General features: G+C 33.5%; 3 protein-coding genes across 7 annotated transcripts; 1 reads left to right on the top strand and 2 right to left on the bottom strand.

Annotated features, from left to right (window-relative positions):
• Positions 1 to 7,501: 7,501 nt before the first annotated feature.
• Positions 7,502 to 12,364, top strand: LOC110613408 (ras-related protein RABE1c). The gene is made up of 8 exons (XM_021754507.2): positions 7,502 to 7,965; positions 10,033 to 10,105; positions 10,200 to 10,300; positions 11,040 to 11,105; positions 11,345 to 11,442; positions 11,665 to 11,727; positions 11,800 to 11,892; positions 12,012 to 12,364. The coding sequence occupies exons 1-8, from the start codon at positions 7,893 to 7,895 to the stop codon at positions 12,093 to 12,095; spliced, it is 651 nt and encodes a 216-aa protein (XP_021610199.1). The 5' UTR covers positions 7,502 to 7,892; the 3' UTR covers positions 12,096 to 12,364.
• Positions 12,365 to 12,742: 378 nt separating this feature from the next.
• LOC110613407 lies at positions 12,743 to 17,079 on the bottom strand. 5 transcript variants are annotated; one of them, XM_021754502.2, is made up of 6 exons: positions 16,866 to 17,024; positions 16,500 to 16,560; positions 13,942 to 14,964; positions 13,786 to 13,851; positions 13,506 to 13,707; positions 12,743 to 13,302 (listed from the first exon to the last, which is right to left on the bottom strand). In XM_021754502.2, the coding sequence occupies exons 2-6, from the start codon at positions 16,500 to 16,502 to the stop codon at positions 13,238 to 13,240; spliced, it is 1,359 nt and encodes a 452-aa protein (XP_021610194.1). In that variant the 5' UTR covers positions 16,503 to 16,560; positions 16,866 to 17,024; the 3' UTR covers positions 12,743 to 13,237. The 5 variants fall into 5 exon arrangements, with proteins under 5 accessions (XP_021610194.1, XP_021610195.1, XP_021610196.1 ...); XM_021754503.2 differs by having other exon boundaries at positions 13,506 to 13,704; XM_021754504.2 differs by having other exon boundaries at positions 13,942 to 14,955.
• Positions 17,080 to 21,661: 4,582 nt separating this feature from the next.
• On the bottom strand, positions 21,662 to 22,361 carry LOC110613853 (zinc finger protein ZAT11). Its single transcript, XM_021755211.2, has one exon. It carries the CDS (start codon positions 22,277 to 22,279, stop codon positions 21,791 to 21,793), a length of 489 nt encoding a protein of 162 aa, XP_021610903.1. The 5' UTR covers positions 22,280 to 22,361; the 3' UTR covers positions 21,662 to 21,790.
• Positions 22,362 to 22,503: the final 142 nt, after the last annotated feature.

The following is a 22,503-nucleotide window of genomic DNA, read 5'->3' as shown; positions in this document are numbered from 1 at the left end:
TGGATTGATATCCCTCCTCCTCATATTGTTTCTTTGTTCTCTTTGAATTAATGAAGTTTTCTTGTTATTTCAAAAAAAAAAAAAAACAATCAATTCTGAATTTAATTCAAAATTTCACAGCTTTACGGTATCTTTAATCCCACTGAACTAAAACAGTAATAATAATTGTTTATCATTTAACTATAAAATATATAAAAATTATTTGATATTTACTCGTAAGCAATACGATTTTCCTTTTTTTTTTTTAAATGTCCTAACAATCAAATATAAATTATTGGATATTAATTTTTCTTTAAAATAAATCATTTAGTATTTTAATAGAGACCATATTAATTTATTTCATAATTAAAAGTTTTTTTTTTTGAAATGGTTCATAATTAAAAGTTAGAACTCATTTTTACATCATAAATATTTAAAAATTGGAGAGATAAATATAATTAAAATAAAACCAAAATGAAAAAAAAAAACCTTTTGTAAACAAGCAAATTATGTATTCAATCTAATTAATTTTATATACTCAATAAAAATGTCATTTAATTGATAATAAGGTTGTTGTTATTTATAGGTAAATCATACTCTTCCTCAAATTAAGAGAACAAATTGCAGAGGCACAAGATATGTCACTCTCTTTAAAGTTTTAGAGAGAGATTTTTCTCTATTTTTTTTTTTGTGAGGCATAGAAACCTCTTTCTTTGTTGGTTTTACGGTCATTCCTGCATCCACTTGGTGAGGGAGGCCCTTCTATCCTTATCCAGATATGGATTTTCCTCCTCCCCATCGGGGAGAGGTTGTAGGTAGATGTTGTGTTTTGTTTCTTTTTTCTCTTTTGATTTTGTAGTAGAGCTTATATATGGAGGTTCCATCGGGTTCTTGCTTTTAGCTTTGGTGGTTGTGGTGTAGTGCAGGTGGAAGTAGCTTCCAAACCAAGCCCCTATAAGTTTTGTCCTGGGAGTTTAGTTTGGATGGCGGTTTCACAGATTCGAATGTCTCTTCTCTTTTGAGGCTCTCTAGTCCAGCCGTTCTTTCTAGATTCGGCCGTGTATGTCTCTTTTTTCGTCTTCTCTCTTTGATCCTGATATGGCTCATTTGATTGATGTTTTTCCTTTGCTCTTCAGTTTTACTTTAGCCTTTTGGCACAGATGTGGGGTTATCTAGAATGTGCTGGAGATCGTAAAGAGAACGACTAGGATGAGGCTGCATGGATGGTCTTTTCTTTTCGGGAGACATAATCTGCCTGTGTTTCTTCTTATCCATGCTCTTCAGTATGCTTTTGATGGCCGATAAGATTATTATTGTTGGAGATGTAATACCCGGCTAGAGTCCGGCATCGGAATTCTACTATCCGGTGGAATCCAGGATGTCGGAATCCTCTAGAAGGGTAAGATTTATGGTTTTCTAAAGTCTTTGAGTATGTTTTAATGTGTTAAGTGTAAAAGGAAATGAGTTTTTGAAAGAAAAGCACCGAGGAAATGCCAGGTTCGGCCGCCGAAGGTGAAGTTCGGCCGCCGAACATGCATGAGTTTGGAATCACGTTAGGCCGCTGAAGGTGGTCTGGCCAGCCACCTATAAAAGGACCTAGGTCGGTGAATGGATAAGATTTCTTCCATTTTCACAGACAGAGGTGAGACCATGCTTTTCCTTGGGTGATCTTCATGTTTTCTTCAAATCTTTCAACGTTTTGATGGGTTTTCTATTGTTTTGAAGCTTTTGAGCAAATCAACCAAAAGTTTTGAAGTTGGAGACTTTGAGGGAGAGTTTCTCCATATCTCCACGTTGGAATCGTTTATCTTCTTGTTTGTAAGAGGTACGTAAAGATCCTGAACTTCTTTTCATGTTTTATGAAGGTTTTATGGAGTTTTATGGGTAGAGATGCATGGTCAGGTTATGTTGAGTTTTTTGATTGATTTGTGGTCAAAGCATGTATATGTGTTTAGTTGTGATGTTTGTTGGGGTGTTAAGTTAGTTTTGGACCCCTTTGTGCCTATACTTGAGTATATGCAAGTTGTGGATTTGTGGTTTGCATGTTTGAGTGACGTTGGGTGAGTTTGCTTGAAGCAGAGCAGGGTTTTGCCTTACTGGCGAACCCAGTTTCGGCCGCTGAAGGAAGGTTCGGCCGCCGAACATGCTGAGGAGGTAGTTTCGGCTGCCTAAGCTTGCCTCCGAAAGTTTGGACTTTCGGCTTTGGAGGGAGGTTTCGGCCGCCGAAGGTGCCGTCGAAGGTTAGGGACTTTCGTCTCTGGAGAGGACTTTCGGCAGCCGAAGTGCCGCCGAAAGTGCTTGAGTTTCGGCTCTGGAAGGGACTTTCGGCCGCCGAACCTGCCGCCGAAAGTGCCCTGTCTAGCCCTCTTGTTTTAAATTGAGAAATGAAATGCTTTTAGCATGTTCCATGCATCATGATATGTAATAGGTTGAGTGCACTAGACTACACTAATGTGACGCATTGCATTATTCAGTGCTTGTACGGATCGGACATAGTGGATTCATTAGCCCTCGTAGTAAAGTCCTGAGGAGCCCTGAGAGGGCCGGGCACAGGGCACCCTAGGGTGCGTAATAAAGTCCTGAGAAGCTCCTTCGCGGGCCGGGCACAGTTGAGGGATTTTTGAATCAGTCCGTCTGAGATGGGTGATTTACTTGTGATGTGAGGCATTTCATGTGAGCATGTTTATTAACATGATTTTATTGCTTCTACTCACTGGGCTAGTATAGCTCATCCCTCTCCTTAATCCCAGTCTTGCAGGATCAGAGGTCAGGAAAAGTTCAGCAAGGTACAGGAAGAGTAAAGAGTTTTGTAATAGCATAGTGGGGACATGTAATCTTGTAAAGGGATGTATTCGCTGTGTATTGTGTGTAGTAGTGTGCTTGACCCATATGTATTGTAAATTCCTTTTAGATACATGGTTTGTTTTATGTAAATGTGTTATGAGTATGTGAAAACCAGGCTTAACATGTATGAGTTTAACCCGTCTAGAGCAAGCTCTAGTAAGGGGTTCTGTAGTACAGAGATAGTGCATGCACAGGTTGAGCCTTGGTTCAGAGCAAAGTTTTATGTTTTTACATAAAATGTATAATCATGTATGGGATGTTACAGGTACACAAAGAGGATAGCAGGCTTGCTACAGGTCCCGGCGACCTTATGTCTACCTGGATCCTAGCGCCGGTAGCGGTCCGATTTTCAGGTCGTTACAGGAGATATCTTAAACCTTCGGCGGTTCCAGCTTCAGGCGGTCAATGCTTTTCAGAAAAGAGATGGCAGATCTAGTATAGGATTGCACAATTTCGAACTCTAGGGTTCCATTGTATGGGTTTTCTATGGGTTTCATTCTTTGTTCTTTGGGCCCTAGTTTTTGAGTTTGGCTTATATGTATCTCGCCTTTGGGTCTTATTATGAATGAATATTTTTATCTCTTTAGAAAAAACAAAAAAAAAAGAAATATAGAGCATTCACAAGCAAGCTTAACTTGATAAGTATATTTGAGTGAATTTAAAAGTCATAGATTTTATAATTTTATAATTTTGTAATTTTATATTTAAGACCAAATAAGTTCTAATCAAGAAAAATTAAATTTTTTTAAAACATAATTTTATTTTTGTAATTTTAAAAATTATTTATTATTTTTATGTATTTTTTTAATTTTATGGTAATTAAAATATTAAAAAATAACATGTTATTATTAAAAAATATTATTATATTAGATTAAAAGTTTTTTGGCATATATTGATGTGGGTAAAACGAAACTGTGCCACGCTAAAACAAAACTGTGCCACGATTAGTCACTCTGCAAGAAAGAGAACGTGAGGTGGTTGGCGCTTATGACAATCATTCTGACATTTAAGCCAGTAAACTGAAGAAAATGGCAAATATAAAGAATTGCTTAGAATTTGAGAGTAATTGTGTAAGAATGTGTACCTTGATCTCTGCAATCATTAGTTTTTATACTGTAAGAAGATGAAATTAATTATCGCATTTTCTAAAAATCCGGTTAGTACCGACTAATTGATAGGGCATCACGTGATTATAGATGTAATGGAATCTACTAGATTATATCTGCTAATGATAACTTTCCATAGAGTTTCGCCCTATAGTTGAGAGGGCAAGTCTTGATGAAGAACTGAGACCTAAAGCATCCGAGACTTCTTTTCCCTTGGTGGGATCGAATATCACCTAATCAGACCCTTGTCACTCGGCTTTGTCTTCGAGTGCCAACACATGGCCTACTTTGGGTGATTATTATATTATGTCAGAAATCCCTCGCTGATCTTCGATTATTCATATTCGAAAGTGACAATTATTTTCACGATCCAGGGAATGTGGCACATCTCGATCAACCTTCCATGATTTTAATGAAAAATATTTTCTCTCATAGTTTGTCATTATTTTCACTGAGCGTTCACATGCTCTGTACATATTTATGACCCTCATTCGACCATCAAGGCTTGAATAATCTCTTAAAATATTGTTAAGGGTTAACAACTGACCAAGCACCTGGCAGCCTCTAATTTTTGCCATAAAATAATTTTAAACTTTTTAATGAGACTTACCCCTGCCTTATGACTCACTTGGTGGATACCTACCTTGTGACTATAAAGTAAATAACTTGAAATAATAAAGTAAACTGAACACCCGGTCATGATAACGACTTAAAGGATTTTATTAATCAGGACTTGATGCCTAGGCTTTAGCCTAGTGGATACCCGCTTTGTGGTATTTTTTGGTAGAAACTTGACTTTATCTTTTAGGACTAACACTCGAAGACTCGCTTGGTAGTTAGCCGCCTTGTGACGCTTTTTAGCAGAAACTTACCTTTATTTTTTGGAACTAACACCCGAAGACTTGCATGGCGATTACCTGCCTTGTTGCCTGAATATAAAATACCTTAGAAACTTTTTATGAAGTGGGACAAACACCCGATTGTATGGCTTGGTGGATACCTGCCTTATGGCTTTGGTATCAAATGCTTTGTTTAGCGGGACTAACACTCGGATTATGGCATAACGGATATTCGCCTTGTGGCCCTGGCATAAAATGCTTTGTTTAGTGGGACTAACACTCGGATTATGGCATAATGGATATTCGCCTTGTGGCTCTGGCATAAAATGCCTTATTTAGCGGGACTAACACTTGGATTATGGCGTGACAGAAACTCGCCTTGTGGCCTTGGCATGAAATACCTTGTTTATTGGGATTAACACTCAGATTATAGTCTGGCGGATATCCGCCTTGTAGTCTTGGCATAAAATACCTTGTTTAGCGAGATTAACACCCGGATTGTGGTCTGACGGATACCCACATTGTGGCCTGGCATAAAAAGCCTTAGAAACTTTTTGTAAAGTGAGGCTAATACCCGATTTCATGGCTTGGCGAATACCCGCCTTGTGGCCTTAGCATGAAATGTCTTGTTTAGCAGGACTAACACCTAAATTATGGCCTGGCATAAAATGTCTTAGAAACTTTTTGTGAAGTGGGACTAACAATCGGTTGCGTGGTCTAGCGAATACCCACCTTGTGGCCTAGCATAAAATATCTTATTTAGCGGGACTAACACCCAGATTATGGTCTGGCAGAGACTCGCCTTGTGGCCTTGGCATGAAATGACTTATTTAGCGGGACTAACACTTGGATTATGGCCTGACGGAGACCTGTCTTGTGGCCTGGTATAAAATACCTTGTTTAGCGGGACTAACACCCGAATTGTGGTTTGACATAAAATGCCTTAGAAACTTTTTATGAAGTGGACTAACACCCGATTGCGTGGCCTAGCGAATACCCGCCTTGTAGCCTTGGCATAAAATGTCTTGTTTAGCGGAACTAACACCCGAATTATGGTCTGACAGATACCCGTCTTATGGTTTACAATAAAATGTCTTGTTTAGTGGGACTAACACCTAGATTATGGCCTGGCGGATACCCGCCTTGTGGCCTTCTTCTTGTCTCCACATATCCTCGCCTCTTTGGCTTTTGGTTTTGCTTTTGACTCGTTCTTTCGTCCTTTCTCAGCGCTTGGACTTCAATATCCAGCCTGATATACTTCTGGATTTTATCTATTAGCTGTTACTACGTAGTGGCTAGGTTCTTGATTAGATAATCCATGAACTTGATGTTGCGTGTTCCTTTTTCAATGCTTCACATGCTATATCATGATTTAATTTTTCCACCTGTATTGCTTCTGTGTTGAAACGTGAGATAAAATTCCTTAAAGACTCGCTCTTTTCTTGACAGATCTTTCGTAGAGCTTTTTAGGAGGTATGCAAATAATAAATATAGATTTAAACAACATAGCAAATTGTGTAAAGTGGTGAGTTGAATCTGTACTCAAATGTTGATATAGGTTTTTAGCCAAACTTGTGAGGGTGGACAGGAACACTCGGCACAACTCAACATCATTGATGTTCTGAAGCTACATTGTTGTTCTAAAGATTGCCAAGTGACTCTTGAAATCTGTTGTCCCGTCATATTTGTCCAAACTTGGGAGTTTGAACTTGACATTAAAAGTTTCTGCTAGGACCTCTTCTGACAGAGGTAAAGCATTGTCCAAACCAAAGTCCTCTTCCTGTTCCTTCTGGTATCTTTAAATAGCCCATACCAACTTCCAGTCGACGTCCTTCAGAGCATCATCTGGTGACTCTTCTTCCTCGAACTTGGCCTTCCCTTTGGACCGCGTTTAGATCGCCTCTGTTAAAGTTCTTGGGGTATCAACGAAGGCTTTCTCTATTTTTCTGGGAGCCATGAATGATGCCTCCTCCGAGTTTTGTATTGCTCGAGAGTAACCTACAACCTTTTGATATATTGCAGTATTTACTCATTGTTCTGATCATTAAAATCTGCTTTATTGACCATGGAGGGTGTGTTTTTTCATCGAGAGGAGTTGAAGAAATGATAGCACTTTCATTGGTAGCATCCTAATAGCAGCTCATAAACTGCTTACCATTTCAAGAGAAAAAAAAAATTTTAAGAAAAAAAAATAAAAAATCAATTTTAATCCAAATGAACTTAATATAATCTAAACACATTCTTGCCAATGACCCTATTTTTAAGTATCAGCCTATAATCTACTTTGAATAATTATTATATTATATCACATATAAAGTTAGAAGACCTCATTTAGTAAAAAATTAAATAAAAATATAAAGATTTAATTGACTTATTTTCATATAATATGAGCAATTATTTAGTATTTTTAAAATATTATGTGGTACTCACCATTAAAATATTTATTATTTTATTATTAAAATACATCAATTAAGTAAAAATAATTAATTATTTTAAAAAATAACTACTAATTTACTAAATATTTTTATTCAGATACTATAATATAATTGTTAAAAAGTACCATCGGCCTATGTCGTATTTACGCGGTATTGCATAGCATTTATATTACCGACGTTTGAGCTACCCATTGTATAGCAATTAAAAATAGAATTGGTTGGCACTTGGCAGGGTATGATTGGAGGTTCATGGCGATTGCGAAGAAGCTGATTCTATTTAAGTTCATATCGAAGGAGCAGCCGAGCAGTAATCGCTCTCTCTACAAATTTGGTATGTCCATGTGGTAACGTGCGCCTAGTGTGAACAGCACCCTATAAAAAAAGTAAGAGCAATAGTGGCGCATTTTAGCCACCCCCCAGAGTCGGAGCAGAGCTTTTGAATTGTAGGTTGCCAATTCATCAAGGAAGGACTGTCTCCCAATCTGTAAAATCGCTGAAAAGAAGAAACGAATTTTTTTGTTTCCCAAAAAATCCCAAACAACAAATAACAACCGCTTCTCTCTCTCTCACCTGTGAAATCTCCATGGTCTTTCACTTCTGAGCTCTTTGGAGATCTCTTCATCTCCCCTTGATTCTCTGCGTCTTCTGTGTCTTGATCTAGTTCCTTTTTTCTACTAGTCGATTTTTCCATGGCTGCTCCACCTGCGAGGGCTCGAGCCGATTACGATTACCTCATAAAGCTTCTTTTGATCGGCGACAGCGGTACGTTATCTCATTGATTTTGTTCTTCCTTTCCGTTTTGTTTTCTCCACAAGCAAATGGATCGTTTTCTTAGAAATGCGACCTTTTTGTGCATTTTTTGGCTTAGATTTGGTTTGCGTTTTTGATGTTTTAAATCTCTTGTCAGCGATCTGGTTTCTTGAATGATTTGATTTGTTATGAGCAACTTCGTTCTCCAGCATAATGAACTTTGTGTTAGATGTATTGATTTGCATTTTCATGCATCTTGAGTATGGTATTTTGATTTTAGTGGTTTTATTGGATGGCGAAAATCATACTGTTTCAAATCAGGTCTCGAAAATGTTCTCGGCCTATGAGTTTTTTTATTTTTATTTTTATCTTTTATTTGTGTGTGTGTGTGAGAAAACATTTGCATGTATTCCCACCATATAGTTATAGTTGCTAGAGCTGGAATTGGAGGGGCGGGGGAGAGGTAGTGAATCTGCGGAAATTATGAAGAATACTAGAAATTTTTTTTGTTCTATTTTCTATTGGGCATTATCTTCGTTCACTTCTTTGTTCTTACCCGTCAATGCAGCATAATGTGAAATTTTATATATGGTAACATTTCATAGGCTACCTTACTAGATTGGGGTAGTCAATTTCTCTCTTTGCCTCATGGTACCTTTCCTTTCTCCTCTTTTCTGCTTAAATTCAATCCTGCAATTAACTTTCTTCTTGTTCCATATACTTGTCATCAAAGTGCATTCCATCAAATTGTTTGTTCATTTTGATAACCAAGGCCATGTTTTTGCTTAAACAAACATCAAAATTCTGTCATTATGTGATTGAGCCATTTGGGGTTGCCAATTACAAGTTGGGCATCTCATCAGTCGAAAAGCTTATGCTTCATATTGAACTTGTGCTCATGATAAGAAGCTGTCTACTTGGCATTATATGTATTAGTTTCGTATCACCTGCTCCCTGCATCGGTCTCATTCATTCAGCTTGATACCTGATATTCTGTTACTTGTCAAATCTTATAGGGTTTGCCTTTTGGGAAAAATAGGATATGCAAACTATTAAGTAATAAAAGTAATAATCCACTTTTCAAGCCAGAGTACAGCGGAAAGTAGGGATTTAGGTTGACCAGATAAGATAATACAACGGTTTTAATACTAAGTATCTGGATTTACATGATTGGTGCATAATTTATAGTCCTGAGCTGTTTGATGGAGTATGTGTAATTCTTTAAGTATGAGTATGCGCAGCCAATATGTTCTCTTTTTTTTATATATGTCTGACATTTCATAGACTACCTTACTAGATTGGGGTAGTCAATTTCTCTCTTTGCCTCATGGTACCTTTCCTTTCTCCTCTTTTCTGCTTAAATTCAATCCTGCAATTAACTTTCTTCTTGTTCCATATACTTGTCATCAAAGTGCATTCCATCAAATTGTTTGTTCATTTTGATAACCAAGGCCATGTTTTTGCTTAAACAAACATCAAAATTCTGTCATTATGTGATTGAGCCATTTGGGGTTGCCAATTACAAGTTGGGCATCTCATCAGTCGAAAAGCTTATGCTTCATATTGAACTTGTGCTCATGATAAGAAGCTGTCTACTTGGCATTATATGTATTAGTTTCGTATCACCTGCTCCCTGCATCGGTCTCATTCATTCAGCTTGATACCTGATATTCTGTTACTTGTCAAATCTTATAGGGTTTGCCTTTTGGGGAAAATAGGATATGCAAACTATTAAGTAATAAAAGTAATAATCCACTTTTCAAGCCAGAGTACAGCGGAAAGTAGGGATTTAGGTTGACCAGATAAGATAATACAACGGTTTTAATACTAAGTATCTGGATTTACATGATTGGTGCATAATTTATAGTCTTGAGTTGTTTGATGATGTATAATTCTTTAAGTATGAGCATGTGCAGCCAATATGTTCTCTTTTTTTTCCTTCTTCTTTTGACTTGTTTTTAATTTGTTTTTGGAAAATTTTTGTCCCTCTTTGGATTTGCTTAATCACTAAACATATGTTTGATATGCAAGTGGCATTGAACTAAAGATTTCAATTGTCCTTGTTTTTTAACCTTTCAGGGGTGGGCAAGAGTTGCCTTCTTTTACGTTTCTCAGATGGTTCCTTCACTACTAGTTTTATCACCACCATTGGGTCTGTATTGCCTGAACTATGGGATCAAACTGCATTATTTGATTTCTCTCAAGGGGAATTCTCTGACTTCCCAAAATTACTTTTCCTTGTGCAGTATTGATTTCAAGATAAGAACCATTGAGCTTGATGGAAAAAGAATTAAGCTTCAAATTTGGGATACAGCTGGTCAGGAACGGTTCCGAACCATTACAACTGGTAAGTTTCTATTGTTTAGGTAATGGCATTTCAACCTAACCTAACTATTGGAGATGGTATTTGGGTAAAATATAGTCTTCTTTATTGAGGTTAGTGATAATGCATATTGCACATGCAATTGAATTGACGAGTGCTTTCTAATAATTAACAAATATTTATGCTATCTGTATTGAGGATTTGTGGGTGGAGCCAGTCAATTCATAAACCTAGGTTAAATTTTTTTTTTTTGCATGATTGGACAATTTGAGGGGAGGAGGGTAACCTGCAAGAAGTTTAGTGGTTTACTTGAGTTGAATCCTTAGGTTAAATAATGGCTCTAGTCAACCTGAGAAATCCTCAAGCCACTTTCCTTCGAGGCCCATGCTTTCAGAAGTGAGTGTATAAACCATTGGCATTTTGGGGACCTAGAAGTCTGATGCTTGAGCAGTTTCATTTTTTACTGTTGAATTTCATGGTATTTCTCTGTTATCGACCTAGTGCCACCTCCATGTGGTGAAGATCATCAAGTGAATAAGATCTTCTCTTCAGGCTAATAAATTGTTAATGCATTTTTATGGGCTTGTCAGTCGGTTTTGAATATAGAAATTGTTGATGTAATTATCTTGCAACTTTATGTTGCTGTTTACTGAAAGCTGCCTTCTTTCTTTCCTCCTGCATTTGTCTTTCAATATCATTTTGCAGTTCATCCCTAATTTGTTTCCCATTTTCCTTGATAATTCATTCCTTATCACTTCTGCAGCTTACTATCGCGGAGCAATGGGTATTTTGCTTGTGTATGATGTTACTGATGAATCATCATTCAACAGTAAGTTGCTTTGCTCTTTTTATCAGATAATTATTCAAACTACGAGACCATGTTGTACTGTCTGGATTATTTTTGTTCTATATTTGTGTATTGATGGCTAGATTATTCTCATCTACAGAGTTTGATTTGACTGACAATGAGGTTGATAGTTGTGAAGCTACCCTAAATTATTTAGCAATTTTTTGACTTTTTGATTTCCTTTAGTTTTTATAATAAACGTGGCTTGTCACAATTTCCAGACATCAGGAATTGGATTCGCAACATTGAACAGCATGCTTCTGATAACGTTAACAAGATATTAGTGGGGAACAAGGCCGACATGGATGAAAGCAAAAGGGTATTGCTATGTTTTTATATATTTACTGATTGAAAATGTCTGTTTAAATCGCTTTTAATCTCCATCTCATAATGAAATTTTGTCCCGCTTGACTTTCATAAAGGGAACAAATCGTGTATTAAGCTGTTAATTTCTCTTTCTTGTGCAAACACATGGAAACCCCCGCCCATAGACTACTTTAAATTCATATACCTCATCATTATGTTCTTGATATTTTTTTAGGCTGTCCCGACGTCTAAGGGCCAAGCACTTGCTGATGAATATGGGATCAAGTTCTTTGAAACTGTAAGTAATGCTTGCAAATGTTGAAGCTAATTGTACTTAGTGTTGGTATTTATTGAAAACCGTGACTTGCAGAGTGCAAAGACAAATCTAAATGTTGAGCAAGTTTTCTTTTCAATAGCAAAGGATATAAAGCAAAGGCTTGCTGAGACGGACTCGAAGGCTGAGGTATTTTGAATTTCATGCAACTGATTAAGAATTTAAAAAAAAAAAAGAAGAAGAAAGAAGAATCAGGAAGAATCTAAATATTAATATGAATACCTTGTTCCCTTTTTAAATTATTGCAGCCTACAACAATTAAAATCAATCAACAAGGCCAGGCAGGCGGGGCCGATCAAGCTGCCCAAAAATCAGCTTGCTGCGGATCTTAAGACCATATTATGTTTCAAAAGGTGCATTAATTGCAGGTGACAGTTTCGCCTGAAAAAAAAGGAAGGAATATTTTGGAAAAAAAAAAAAAAAAAACAACTAATTCTGATGATAGGATATGATGGGTGCTTGTAATTTTTTTTTTCTTTTTTCCTTTTTTTGGCTTTGTCATTCTTTTTTAATATTGTTTTAGTGTGTAAGGTAGCGTATTTTTATAGATTACATTGTTGCAAACAGTTGTGCATCTTATGGCATATTTCTCTTCCCCTTCTATGGTGTCTAAATTCTTCTGTGGCACTTATCGGCTTGTAATCTAGAAAGACAATTACAAATGCTTGAATTCAAAAATTGCACTGCGAAAAACCTCAGTTCTGTCAGGTTCAAAAGATGAAATTATGTAATCGGATTTGGTAGATCTGTTTTGGGCGAGAGCCCTTGATGAAAATGGGCGAAAATGGGCGAAAATGGGCATGCAAATATCTGGAGGAGAGGGTTTCTGGTGAGAGGTTCAGGTGCTAAGAATTCCCCATTCAGCCTTTTGTCTGTTCAGAAAAATGTTTGGCTATGAAAGCCTGAGTGATATTTTAGGACCAACGGTTAATGTCGCGTCGTGGCTGAACTAAGAAAATCTCAATTCGAGTACTCGATTGATGCTAAATATTTCACTAATTTGTTCAAGTTCCAACATGCTACATCATAAAAAAATTCTTACAAGAGCCAATGCTTTCTGTGAGGAGGAAAAAAGACAGAATCACCTAATACCTACATCACGATATGCATGAAACTTGGTGAAGTGATGAAAAAAGACATGGTCCAACAACCTTATGTCGTTCATGTTTTCCAGTTCAGTCATGCGCATCTGAAGAAGAATTTCGGCACAAGATGATTTACATAGCAATAAGAACTTTCCCTTCTCTTCTGTGTTTTTTACTATTTTTTTTTCCCTCCTCTATATACTACCCAAGTATCTTATTTCAGTTACTTCAGAACACTAATTTGTACATGAACTATATATTAACAAAGGCACCGTTAGGCCTGTCCCAGAACAGTGTTCTCTACAACTTTACATAATTTGTCAAGCCATACCTGTTTCTATGCACATGAAAGAGGCTATTCTACAGCATATTTAGAGGAAAATTTCCTTTCACAAATTCAATTCCTCCTTCCCATAGATACGCTGAAGCTCACGAGTTGCAGCTTGAAATGATTCTGAGAGGAAAAATGGGAAACATATGACAGGGAGTTGGAGCATAGGGTGCTAATGAGAATTAGTAAATGGCAAAAAGGTTTTAAGCTTCTAAACATCCCCCCTCCCATACAAGTAACTAAATAAAGAATCTACTGAAATTGGTGCTGGATGTGTGCTCAAATCCCAAATAATTCAAATCACATAGAAGAAAACAGCTCATTACCTTTCCATATGCGGAAGGATTTCTGATTGATAGGTGCTCCAAAAACAGTTTGAATTACATCGAATAACATGCTTTCAGGAGTGCTCCTTAACTCTTGTACAATCTGATAAATAGTCTTTCCATTCTCAAAATATATATGATTGTTTGGATGTTTTGTCTTGCAACCAGCATGGCGTTCAAACTCATATGCATTGAGCACCTTCTGTACAGATCATCAATTGGATCAGTTAGGTCCAGAGAGTTTATCTAAGGCAAAGCTACAAGCCAAAAAGATGATCACCTTGGAGTAATTGCATGATTGACAACTACAGAGATAGCCAGAACCTTTTATAATGCCCCGAAGCTCCTTTTGACATTCAGCACATAATATCAGTAAATCACAAACTTGATAGACAAATAAATGGCAAAATGAGCAAAAAGACTCTAAGGAACATACCTCCCTCGCTAAAGAAACATACTTTACAGGGACCCCATCCAGCATACCAGTTGAAATCAAACTTCTTACATTTGAAGGAAAGCTGTTTGGAGCTTCTTTTCGAGCAGTTTTGACCTCTTGTTTGTTCTTGGAAACAGATTCAGGTTTTGACTTAGCTACTCGGGTGTTACTTGCAGCTGCATTGGCATTTGATGTATCCAACTCCTTTTCACGAACTGCTTCTGGTGTTTGCACTGAGGGTTGATTGTATGACTGATCATAACTGCTGATGGGCCTGCCAACAGGTATAATATCACGTGCATCATGAAATCCCCCAAAAGAAATCATATTGGCATCTTCTTTACTGTAGGTGTCACTTATTGGATTGGAATTGTCATCTCCTTTCATATACGCAGCACATGTTGATACAATATGGGCATCTCTATTGTAGCTGTGAGCCATTAATGTAACATTGCCATCCTCCTTATCATAGGCCTGCCCCATTGATATAAAACTACTTTCATTTTCCCTATTAAAGGTATGACCTTCAGAGATATCAATGCTACTCTCATTGATAAAACTGTGTCCCTTGGGATCATGCACACTGTTGTCAATGTCCTTGACTTGATTGACTTTAACTTTCCTAAAACCATTGTAACTAAGACAGGCTTCAGGATCTTCAAAAGTGTGAGACATAGACAGACTAACAGAAGCATTTGAGTCATCCATTGCAGGACATATGGTTCTTTCAGAAAAATTGACAGATCTTGCAGTTTCAGGTCCAAAGAAACGGTGAATAAATTGGTTTTGAACCGACTGAAAACCAGAGGGGTTGTCCCAAGAAGAAATATTTGTGCAGGAAACTTGTGAACTTGATGTGCTGTTTGGTGTTTGCAGTGCTTGCTTCTTGTTTGGGAACAACTCGGGTTCAGCTGCATCTACAAACCACTGATGAGATCGTTTTGGTTCAATTCTTGAAGGATTATCAAATGATGGATCTCCATCTGCACCCTTTGCCATCCAAAAACCCTTATTCTGAAAAGACTGTCAGAAATAAATCAGACGCTGCTTCCATCATACATAAGTGCAAAGGTATGTGTAGATACAGAAAAGAAACTTGACAAGGACATCTGAAGGTCTCTTTTCATAAATGGTTATAAGAAAAGGGAAAGAAAAAGAAAACATGAAACAATTCCTCAACAGAATAACTGAGGAAAAAAAGAGGAAAATAAAAAGAAGAAAAATTCATCTACCTCCATAACTAACATATCTACGATGGCACTGGACTATCATTCCAATATCTCCTAAAACTAGCAAGGTCCCATTATCAAATTGCAAAATTTTATTAACATATCCACGTGAATATTGATAACTTCTTAAAACAATATGCTACAGAAAAAACTCAGTCCCAAGTAGCCAAATTCTATCACCATAATATGTCAAGGCATCAAAGTTTTACCCATAACAATTGGAAAGAGTAAATCTAGTTAGGTGTGAACTCACACTAAAGCTCCAACAAGATGAAGATCCAACTAAGTCATAAATTTCATATATGCCATCCTTCCAAGGAACTAAGGGTGTAAATGAACTAAACTATTCATAAGCTACTCGAGGTTCAACTCGATAAAAAATCGACCGGACTCGATTTGCTTTTTAAATGAGCCAAGCTCGAGCTTAACTTTTAGGCTCGTTTAGTAAACGAGCCAAGCTTGAGCTCCATAATATTTAGCTCGTAAGTCTCGTGAGTTCGGCTCGTTAAGCCTCATTAAGGCTCGCAAGTTCATGAGCTAGCTCGCGAATAGACTCGTGAATAGTCTCGTTAAGCAAGCATTAATATAAATAAATTTAACCCTGCATATACTTTCATAAACCAAACCTAAATTTTCTAGAATTCAGCTCTATATAGTGTAATTATACTATTAAAACTTGCATATATTTGGATCGTTAAGATTTAAAAGCTCATTTTTATAAGTTTACAAGCTAATTTGTATGTATACTTGTTTAATTAAAATTATTTAATTTTAAACTTATTAGTTTTAAACTAAAACTCATTATACATGTAAATAAATTGAACTATTTATGAACTATTCGAGACTAAATTCGATAAAAATTCGACTCGTCTAAACTCGTTTGTTAAAGCATTCAAGCTTAGAACTTATTGATACTAGGCTGAGTTGAAAATGAGTAAAGCTGAGTTCGAAAAAATTTAAACAAACCAAGCTTGAGCTCTTCAAAACTCTCAGTTCGGCACAAGGAACTGTAAGTTTAGAAACTTAATCAAACATTTGATGACACTGACGATCTCCAAATGTAGAAATTATAACTAAACCATGACAATACAATAAGCTTCAAGAAATCCAATTAGAATTCAACAAATTTCAAATTACAAAATCCTACAATTCCACACCAGTAGCTCAGTAAAGCCTATTCAACGGCAAGATATACACACCATACTTTTCACTGAAAATTACTCGACATGATACTATTGCTTACCACATAGTTTTAAAATAAATTAAAAAAAGTGGACCCCAGAAAAAAAAAAACACAATAAATGCTTCAAAGAAGAATCCAGAAAGTACCATTTTGCTTCTCCACAGTTTTATTCCTGTTTATGATAGTAAAGATCTTTAAAAACTACCTCTGCATTAAAATTTAAACAAATAATAAGAACAAATTAATTTAATCAAAACGACATATATCTGAATTAACAACAATTGTAGTAAACTAAGCCCTAAGCTCGAAAATACTGCAGAAATGAGAAATTAAGCTTACAAAAACATCTTTTCCAAAAGCAACAGCTTAGAATTCTTTACAATTCCAAGATTTCTTTTTTGTTTTTTAAGGAAATAATTACAAGTTAATTTCGCGTTGCAGAACGCATGAGGTGAGAAAAGGGGTAATTAACCCTAGAAATGGAGACTATAACGTAAGATGATTAGCCGTACCTTTCCCGATGACCGGTAAAGTGAGGGGATCACCGGTAGCCGGACATAAAGCCGTGAATTTATCAGGCGAGCAGCACCAACGGCGAAAATTGAGCGAGAAAACAGTTGGGATATTGTGTGAGGAGCACTCGATTTTTTCCCGTGAAAAGGAATATAAAAATGTGGCAGACCTGCATGATCAGAATTCACGGTTACATGTATCGCAACCACACACGTGTCCAATGGATTACATATCTAGACCGTTTACCAGGTGAAACGGTTTTGGTAAGTCTGGGTGACCATTACTCCTTTAGAATCTTAAATCGAAAAATCAAACCTAATCAATTTGTATTTCATTATTCTGTTTTGATTTTGATTATTTAAGAAATTTAAGGTCTCACAGATGTAAGACACGTGTAACAAAGTGTATTTTAGACAATAAAAATAAGTATTTAAATAGTATTTATAGTTGATAAGATAATAAAAAATAGAATCGCAAGTGTATTTTATATCATAAAAAAGAGTATTTGAATAGTATTTATAATCACCAAGATGATAGAAAGTTAATTAATATATATTCTAAATTATAAAAATTAATTAATATATTATAAACTAATTAATCACTTAAATTTATTTATATTTTAAATTTAACAAGTTAAATTTAATAAAAATATTACATCATCTTCTACTCATCAATACTAAAAATAATATTTTAATATAATATAATTAAATTATTATAAAAAAATTCAAATTTTACCAATTTCAACTATTATACTTTTAACTTGTTTTTAATAAATATATTCTAAATTAATTTTTTTATTTATTTAATTTTTAATTTTAATTCAATTTACTTATAATATTAATGGATAAAATTTTAAAAATTATAATCGTTTTTACATTTTGCGTTGTTAGTGATTATAAGTGTTGTAATAATAATACTAGTAAATCAAGAATTATGATTCTCACTATTTTAAAAAATTAATTATACTTATCATATTTATTTTAATAGAGTTGAAAATTAATATTAGTCTAATTAATCGAAAATGGTTAACTTCAATTTAATTTATGGCTATAATTTTATATTTTATCTAATAAATTTAACTATTTTAAATTTATTAAATTAATTATTGATTTTGAATCTATTTAAGGTGAATATAATAAATATAATTAATTTATCAAGTAAAAAAATTTATGCTTCTTGATTTACTAGAATTAATATTATTACACTTATAATATATAATTATGTAAAAATTACACTTATTTATATAAAAAAATATTGAAAAATAAATTATAAATTCTTAAAAATATATTATCAAATTGAAAAATTGATATGGAGTATATTTATTAAAAAAAATTTAAGATATAATTATTGAAATTCATAAAGTTTGGAATTCTTTTTAACAATGATCAGTTACATTAAAATATTAATTTTTTATAAAATAGAATGATTATGTGACATTTTTTATAAATTTAACTATTAATTAATTTATATATATGTTAAAACACCAAAGTTTTTTTTTTACCATTATCTCTACAATATATGGACTTTATACCAGCGCTCAGCATTTGGTCGGTTCGGTTTAAAATCGAACCGAATTAAATAAATCGAAAACCGAAATTTTAGTATTTATAAAAATCAAACCGAATCGATTTTAATCAGAAATCGAATTAAATTAAACCGGTTTGATTCGATTTGATCAGTTTCGATTTTTAATAAATTTTTTATTTTTTATACTTTATTTTTAGTTTTTTAAAATTTAATTAAAATATTTTAATTTTAATATAATTTAATTTCTCTATATTATTAAAAATAACATATTATTATTACTAATCGGTTCGGTTCGATTTTTTTTATTCTTTTTTTATCAAAACCAAACCGAACCGAAATAACCAAAATTTCTGAAATTTAAAACTGAACCGAACCGAATTAAATAAAAAATCAAACCGAATTTTAAAATTAAATCGGTTCGGTCAATTTTTTCAGTTTGAACCGAATAGTGCTCACCCCTACTCTATACAAAGGAATCTATTTTTAGAATTACAAATTTATATTTTTTTAGACGTATATATGAGTCTGATTCGACACCTATCTTAAAATTTATCAGATTTTTAAATTAAATTTTAATTCAATGAAAAATAAAAAATTTGAACAAATTTTGCATTCTGATCAATGTACTTTATATATATGTATAAACCTAAGTTTCTATAGGTGAAAGCCAACCATCCAGCTCTCCTCCCCTACTCATGCTCATGGCCCAAACTTAAGAGGAGCTTTAACTCATATAGCAACGGTGGAGATGCTGCCACTGGTTCTCGCAGTCTAGAAGGAAGGCGACTCTTCATAGATGAGAAGAAGTAGACAAATTCGAGCCTTCTAACCCGGAGCTTAAGGCACAGCTCGAATGATATTTTAGTCTTGAGAAATGTGTCGATCATCAATATTAAATTGATAATAAAACTCTCGAGATTTTTTTTGAAAGTATTTTCATATGCTATTATCAAATTTTAATATTTAGAGAAAAAATAGAAAATAAATTTCACTTTAAATATATATTCTAAAGCAAAACATAATATTGTTAGAAAATATCATCTCTTCGTGTGATAAATAAAATTTCTGATCAACTTTAATCAGTTTTGTATAAAAAAATGTTTCATTAGACTAAACACAAGCTTTGGCATTGAAGTTCTAAAGGAGGCAAATGAAGGGTTCTCAAAAGTCCAATCTGTCTCTTCACAAGCCCAACTCTTGCAGCCCAGTCATCTGCATGCCATAAACTTGAGAAGTATATGCAGCCACAGAAGACTAATTCTTTTTGATGCACTAGAATGTTTCAGTTTGGTGGGTATAGGGAGATTTTTCTAGGATTGTTCCTATTCAGAAATTTTTAACGGAAAGGGCATTGTTTTTCCTGGGTGGGGTGATTCGCAGGTTGTGTCCACCTACCCAACCAACAGCAAATTCTAGGAACATGGCTTTAGAAAGATATCATCTTTTGGAGTTGACCTGCTAAACTACCCTTCACTGCTTGCAACGCCTTTGTTTCAGTTTTCAAAAGAGTCTCATTGTGGATAAATCTAAGGAAAATAACAAGAAATTCCTACATTTCACGGGTTCCTATAGATTTTTTTATTAATTGGAAAATAGGGTTAAAATTGAACAGAGGACATGTATATTTCAAATGCTCTTAAATATTTAAATTATTATTTTGATTCAACCAATTGAAAATGTAACAAAAATTTAATTGTACTTTTTATATTAGATAAATTAATAATAAAATTTAAATTAATATAGTTTATTCATATTTTTATTTTTTTAAAAGAGCATTTTTATTATTTTTAAACTAAATATAAATTTTCATTTTTATAAATAGCAATCATTGAAAAATTATTATTAATATTTTTTATAATATTTAAAATCTCAATTTCACATAGTTTTTTACCATTAAAAATATAAAATATTTTTTAAATTAATAAAATAATATTAAATATTAATAGTCAATATTGAGTTAAAATAATTTTATAAAGAGTAATTAAAGAAATAAATTTAAAATAAAAAATAAAGAATAAAAAAATTTAATTTTGAACTGAATTCATTTCTTATAAAATTCTAATAATTTTAATAAGATTTACTTTTAATTCAAAATTAATTTTCACAACGATATAAGAAAATTTTATTTTTACACTATTAATTTCATCAAATATAAAATTTTAAAAAAGAGAATTTATTTCCATTTCAAAAAAAAAAGAGAAATTATTTATTTTTTAATTAGACCTTCCAAATAAATGCTTAATAAATTCAAGTTTGAGTCTTTTATACTGAATAAAGAGAGAGAGTGAATATAGAGAGTGTTTGTTAAGGAAAGAGATGGGTGGACCAAGGCCGCGTAATGTAGGCAATAATTGTCTAAAAAAATATTGGAAAAAATATTATATAAATTTTTGTTATAAAAAAAATTTTAATTTTAAAAAATAAATTACAATATTTTTAAATTTCTAAAAAATATATTCATTAGTACTTTCACTAATTTTATTTATTAAATATTACATAAAAACTTAAAATACCCTGAATATGAAATATTTTTTTAAAATTAAAAAATTAATTAAAAAATTTTTTAACAGCAACTAAATAATAATATTTAATCATTTAAATTAATGGAAGAATGAATTAATAATTTTTTTAAAAATTTTAAATAATTAACTAATGAGTTTTTCTAGATATTAAATAATAAATTTTTTAAAAATATATAATTAAAATAAAGAGCAACATGATAATTAAGGTTTATATGGATATTTTTTAAAAGAAGAAAACAACGAAGTAAGGTTTTGATTTCTTAACCCCTAATTATTTAAATATTCAATAATTAAGTTGAAGTCCATTTTTTTTATTTTTCTTTTTAACATTATTTTTTTAATTAAATCATAAATACACAATAATTTCTCTACTTAGTATTATATATTCTTCAATTTCTCACTTCATTACAAATTCATATAATTTTTTCAATCATATTATAATTAAATAATACATGTACAAGAATTCCATAATTAATATATATCATTTAAAAACATAATAAAATAAGTAAAACGATTTCAATGTTAAAAATAATATATATTTAAAAAATTTGAGCCAATTTAGAATATTAAATTTAAAAAATTTCATACATGCAGCAATTATATTAATTAATAGATTTTTTAAAATATTAAAAATATTTTAATATATTTTTTAATATAAAAAATTAATTAATAAATTTTTTATATTTTAGAAATTAAATAATAAATATTTTTTTAAAAAAATTATGAGATTAAAAAAAAAAGCTTGGTAGGGCAAAGAAATTAAATCTACGGAGGATTTTAATTGAATATAGAAATAAATTAATAAATTGGAATACAAAAATTCTTCCTAACAAAAATAAAATAAAAAATTCTATGTCCAAAGTCCTAATGATTAATTAAATATAACAATTGAAAACAGAAGTCTGCACAATCTTCCCCAGCTGCAACGTCAAGTCATTCTCCACCGGCGTCAAGTTCAAATCCAAGCACAAAACTCTTTTACTCGTTGATTTCTTCATAACCGGCACCGGAAACAGAGGTCGAGCATCATCCATATTTTTACCAATTCCTCCTCTGTGCCTCCTCATGTGACCTCCAAGAGCTTGTCCGACGGGAAACTCAAGGCCACAAATGGAGCACTCATGGGTTTTGGGCTTCGGAGGCGAACTGGTTAGCAAATCATCTCCTATGAGTTTCGGCTTCTTGTGACTCGCTCGGTGGCCACCCAATGCTTGAAACGACGTGAATTTCCTGTTACATGTCTTGCATGCAAATAAACGACCAGTGGGTGCTTCAGTTTGGCCAACTTTAGAAAGCAGCATCAAGCAATTAGCCATGTCCAGGGCTAACTCAGTTCCTCCAGCTTCTTCTCTCTCTCTCTTCATATTCTAAGCTTGAAAAAGAACAAAAGTGAAGCAATTAATGTGAAAAGGAGCGTTTTGAATCGGAGATGGGAAGCGAGAGTTGGGAGCTGGTGAGTTTATATAGAGGGTTTGTTTTTTAGCTGATGGCGGTGACTAAGGCAGTGACGTATTTGAAGTGGCAAATTTGCCCTTTGCTTCGTGTGGATCAAGGGAGTGACATGTAATGGTAGTTTGTGTAAATTAGT

This window comes from Manihot esculenta, chromosome 4 (genome assembly GCF_001659605.2).
Source record: "Manihot esculenta cultivar AM560-2 chromosome 4, M.esculenta_v8, whole genome shotgun sequence".
NCBI lineage: Eukaryota > Viridiplantae > Streptophyta > Magnoliopsida > Malpighiales > Euphorbiaceae > Manihot > Manihot esculenta.
This window is presented reverse-complemented; position numbering and strand designations above follow the sequence as displayed.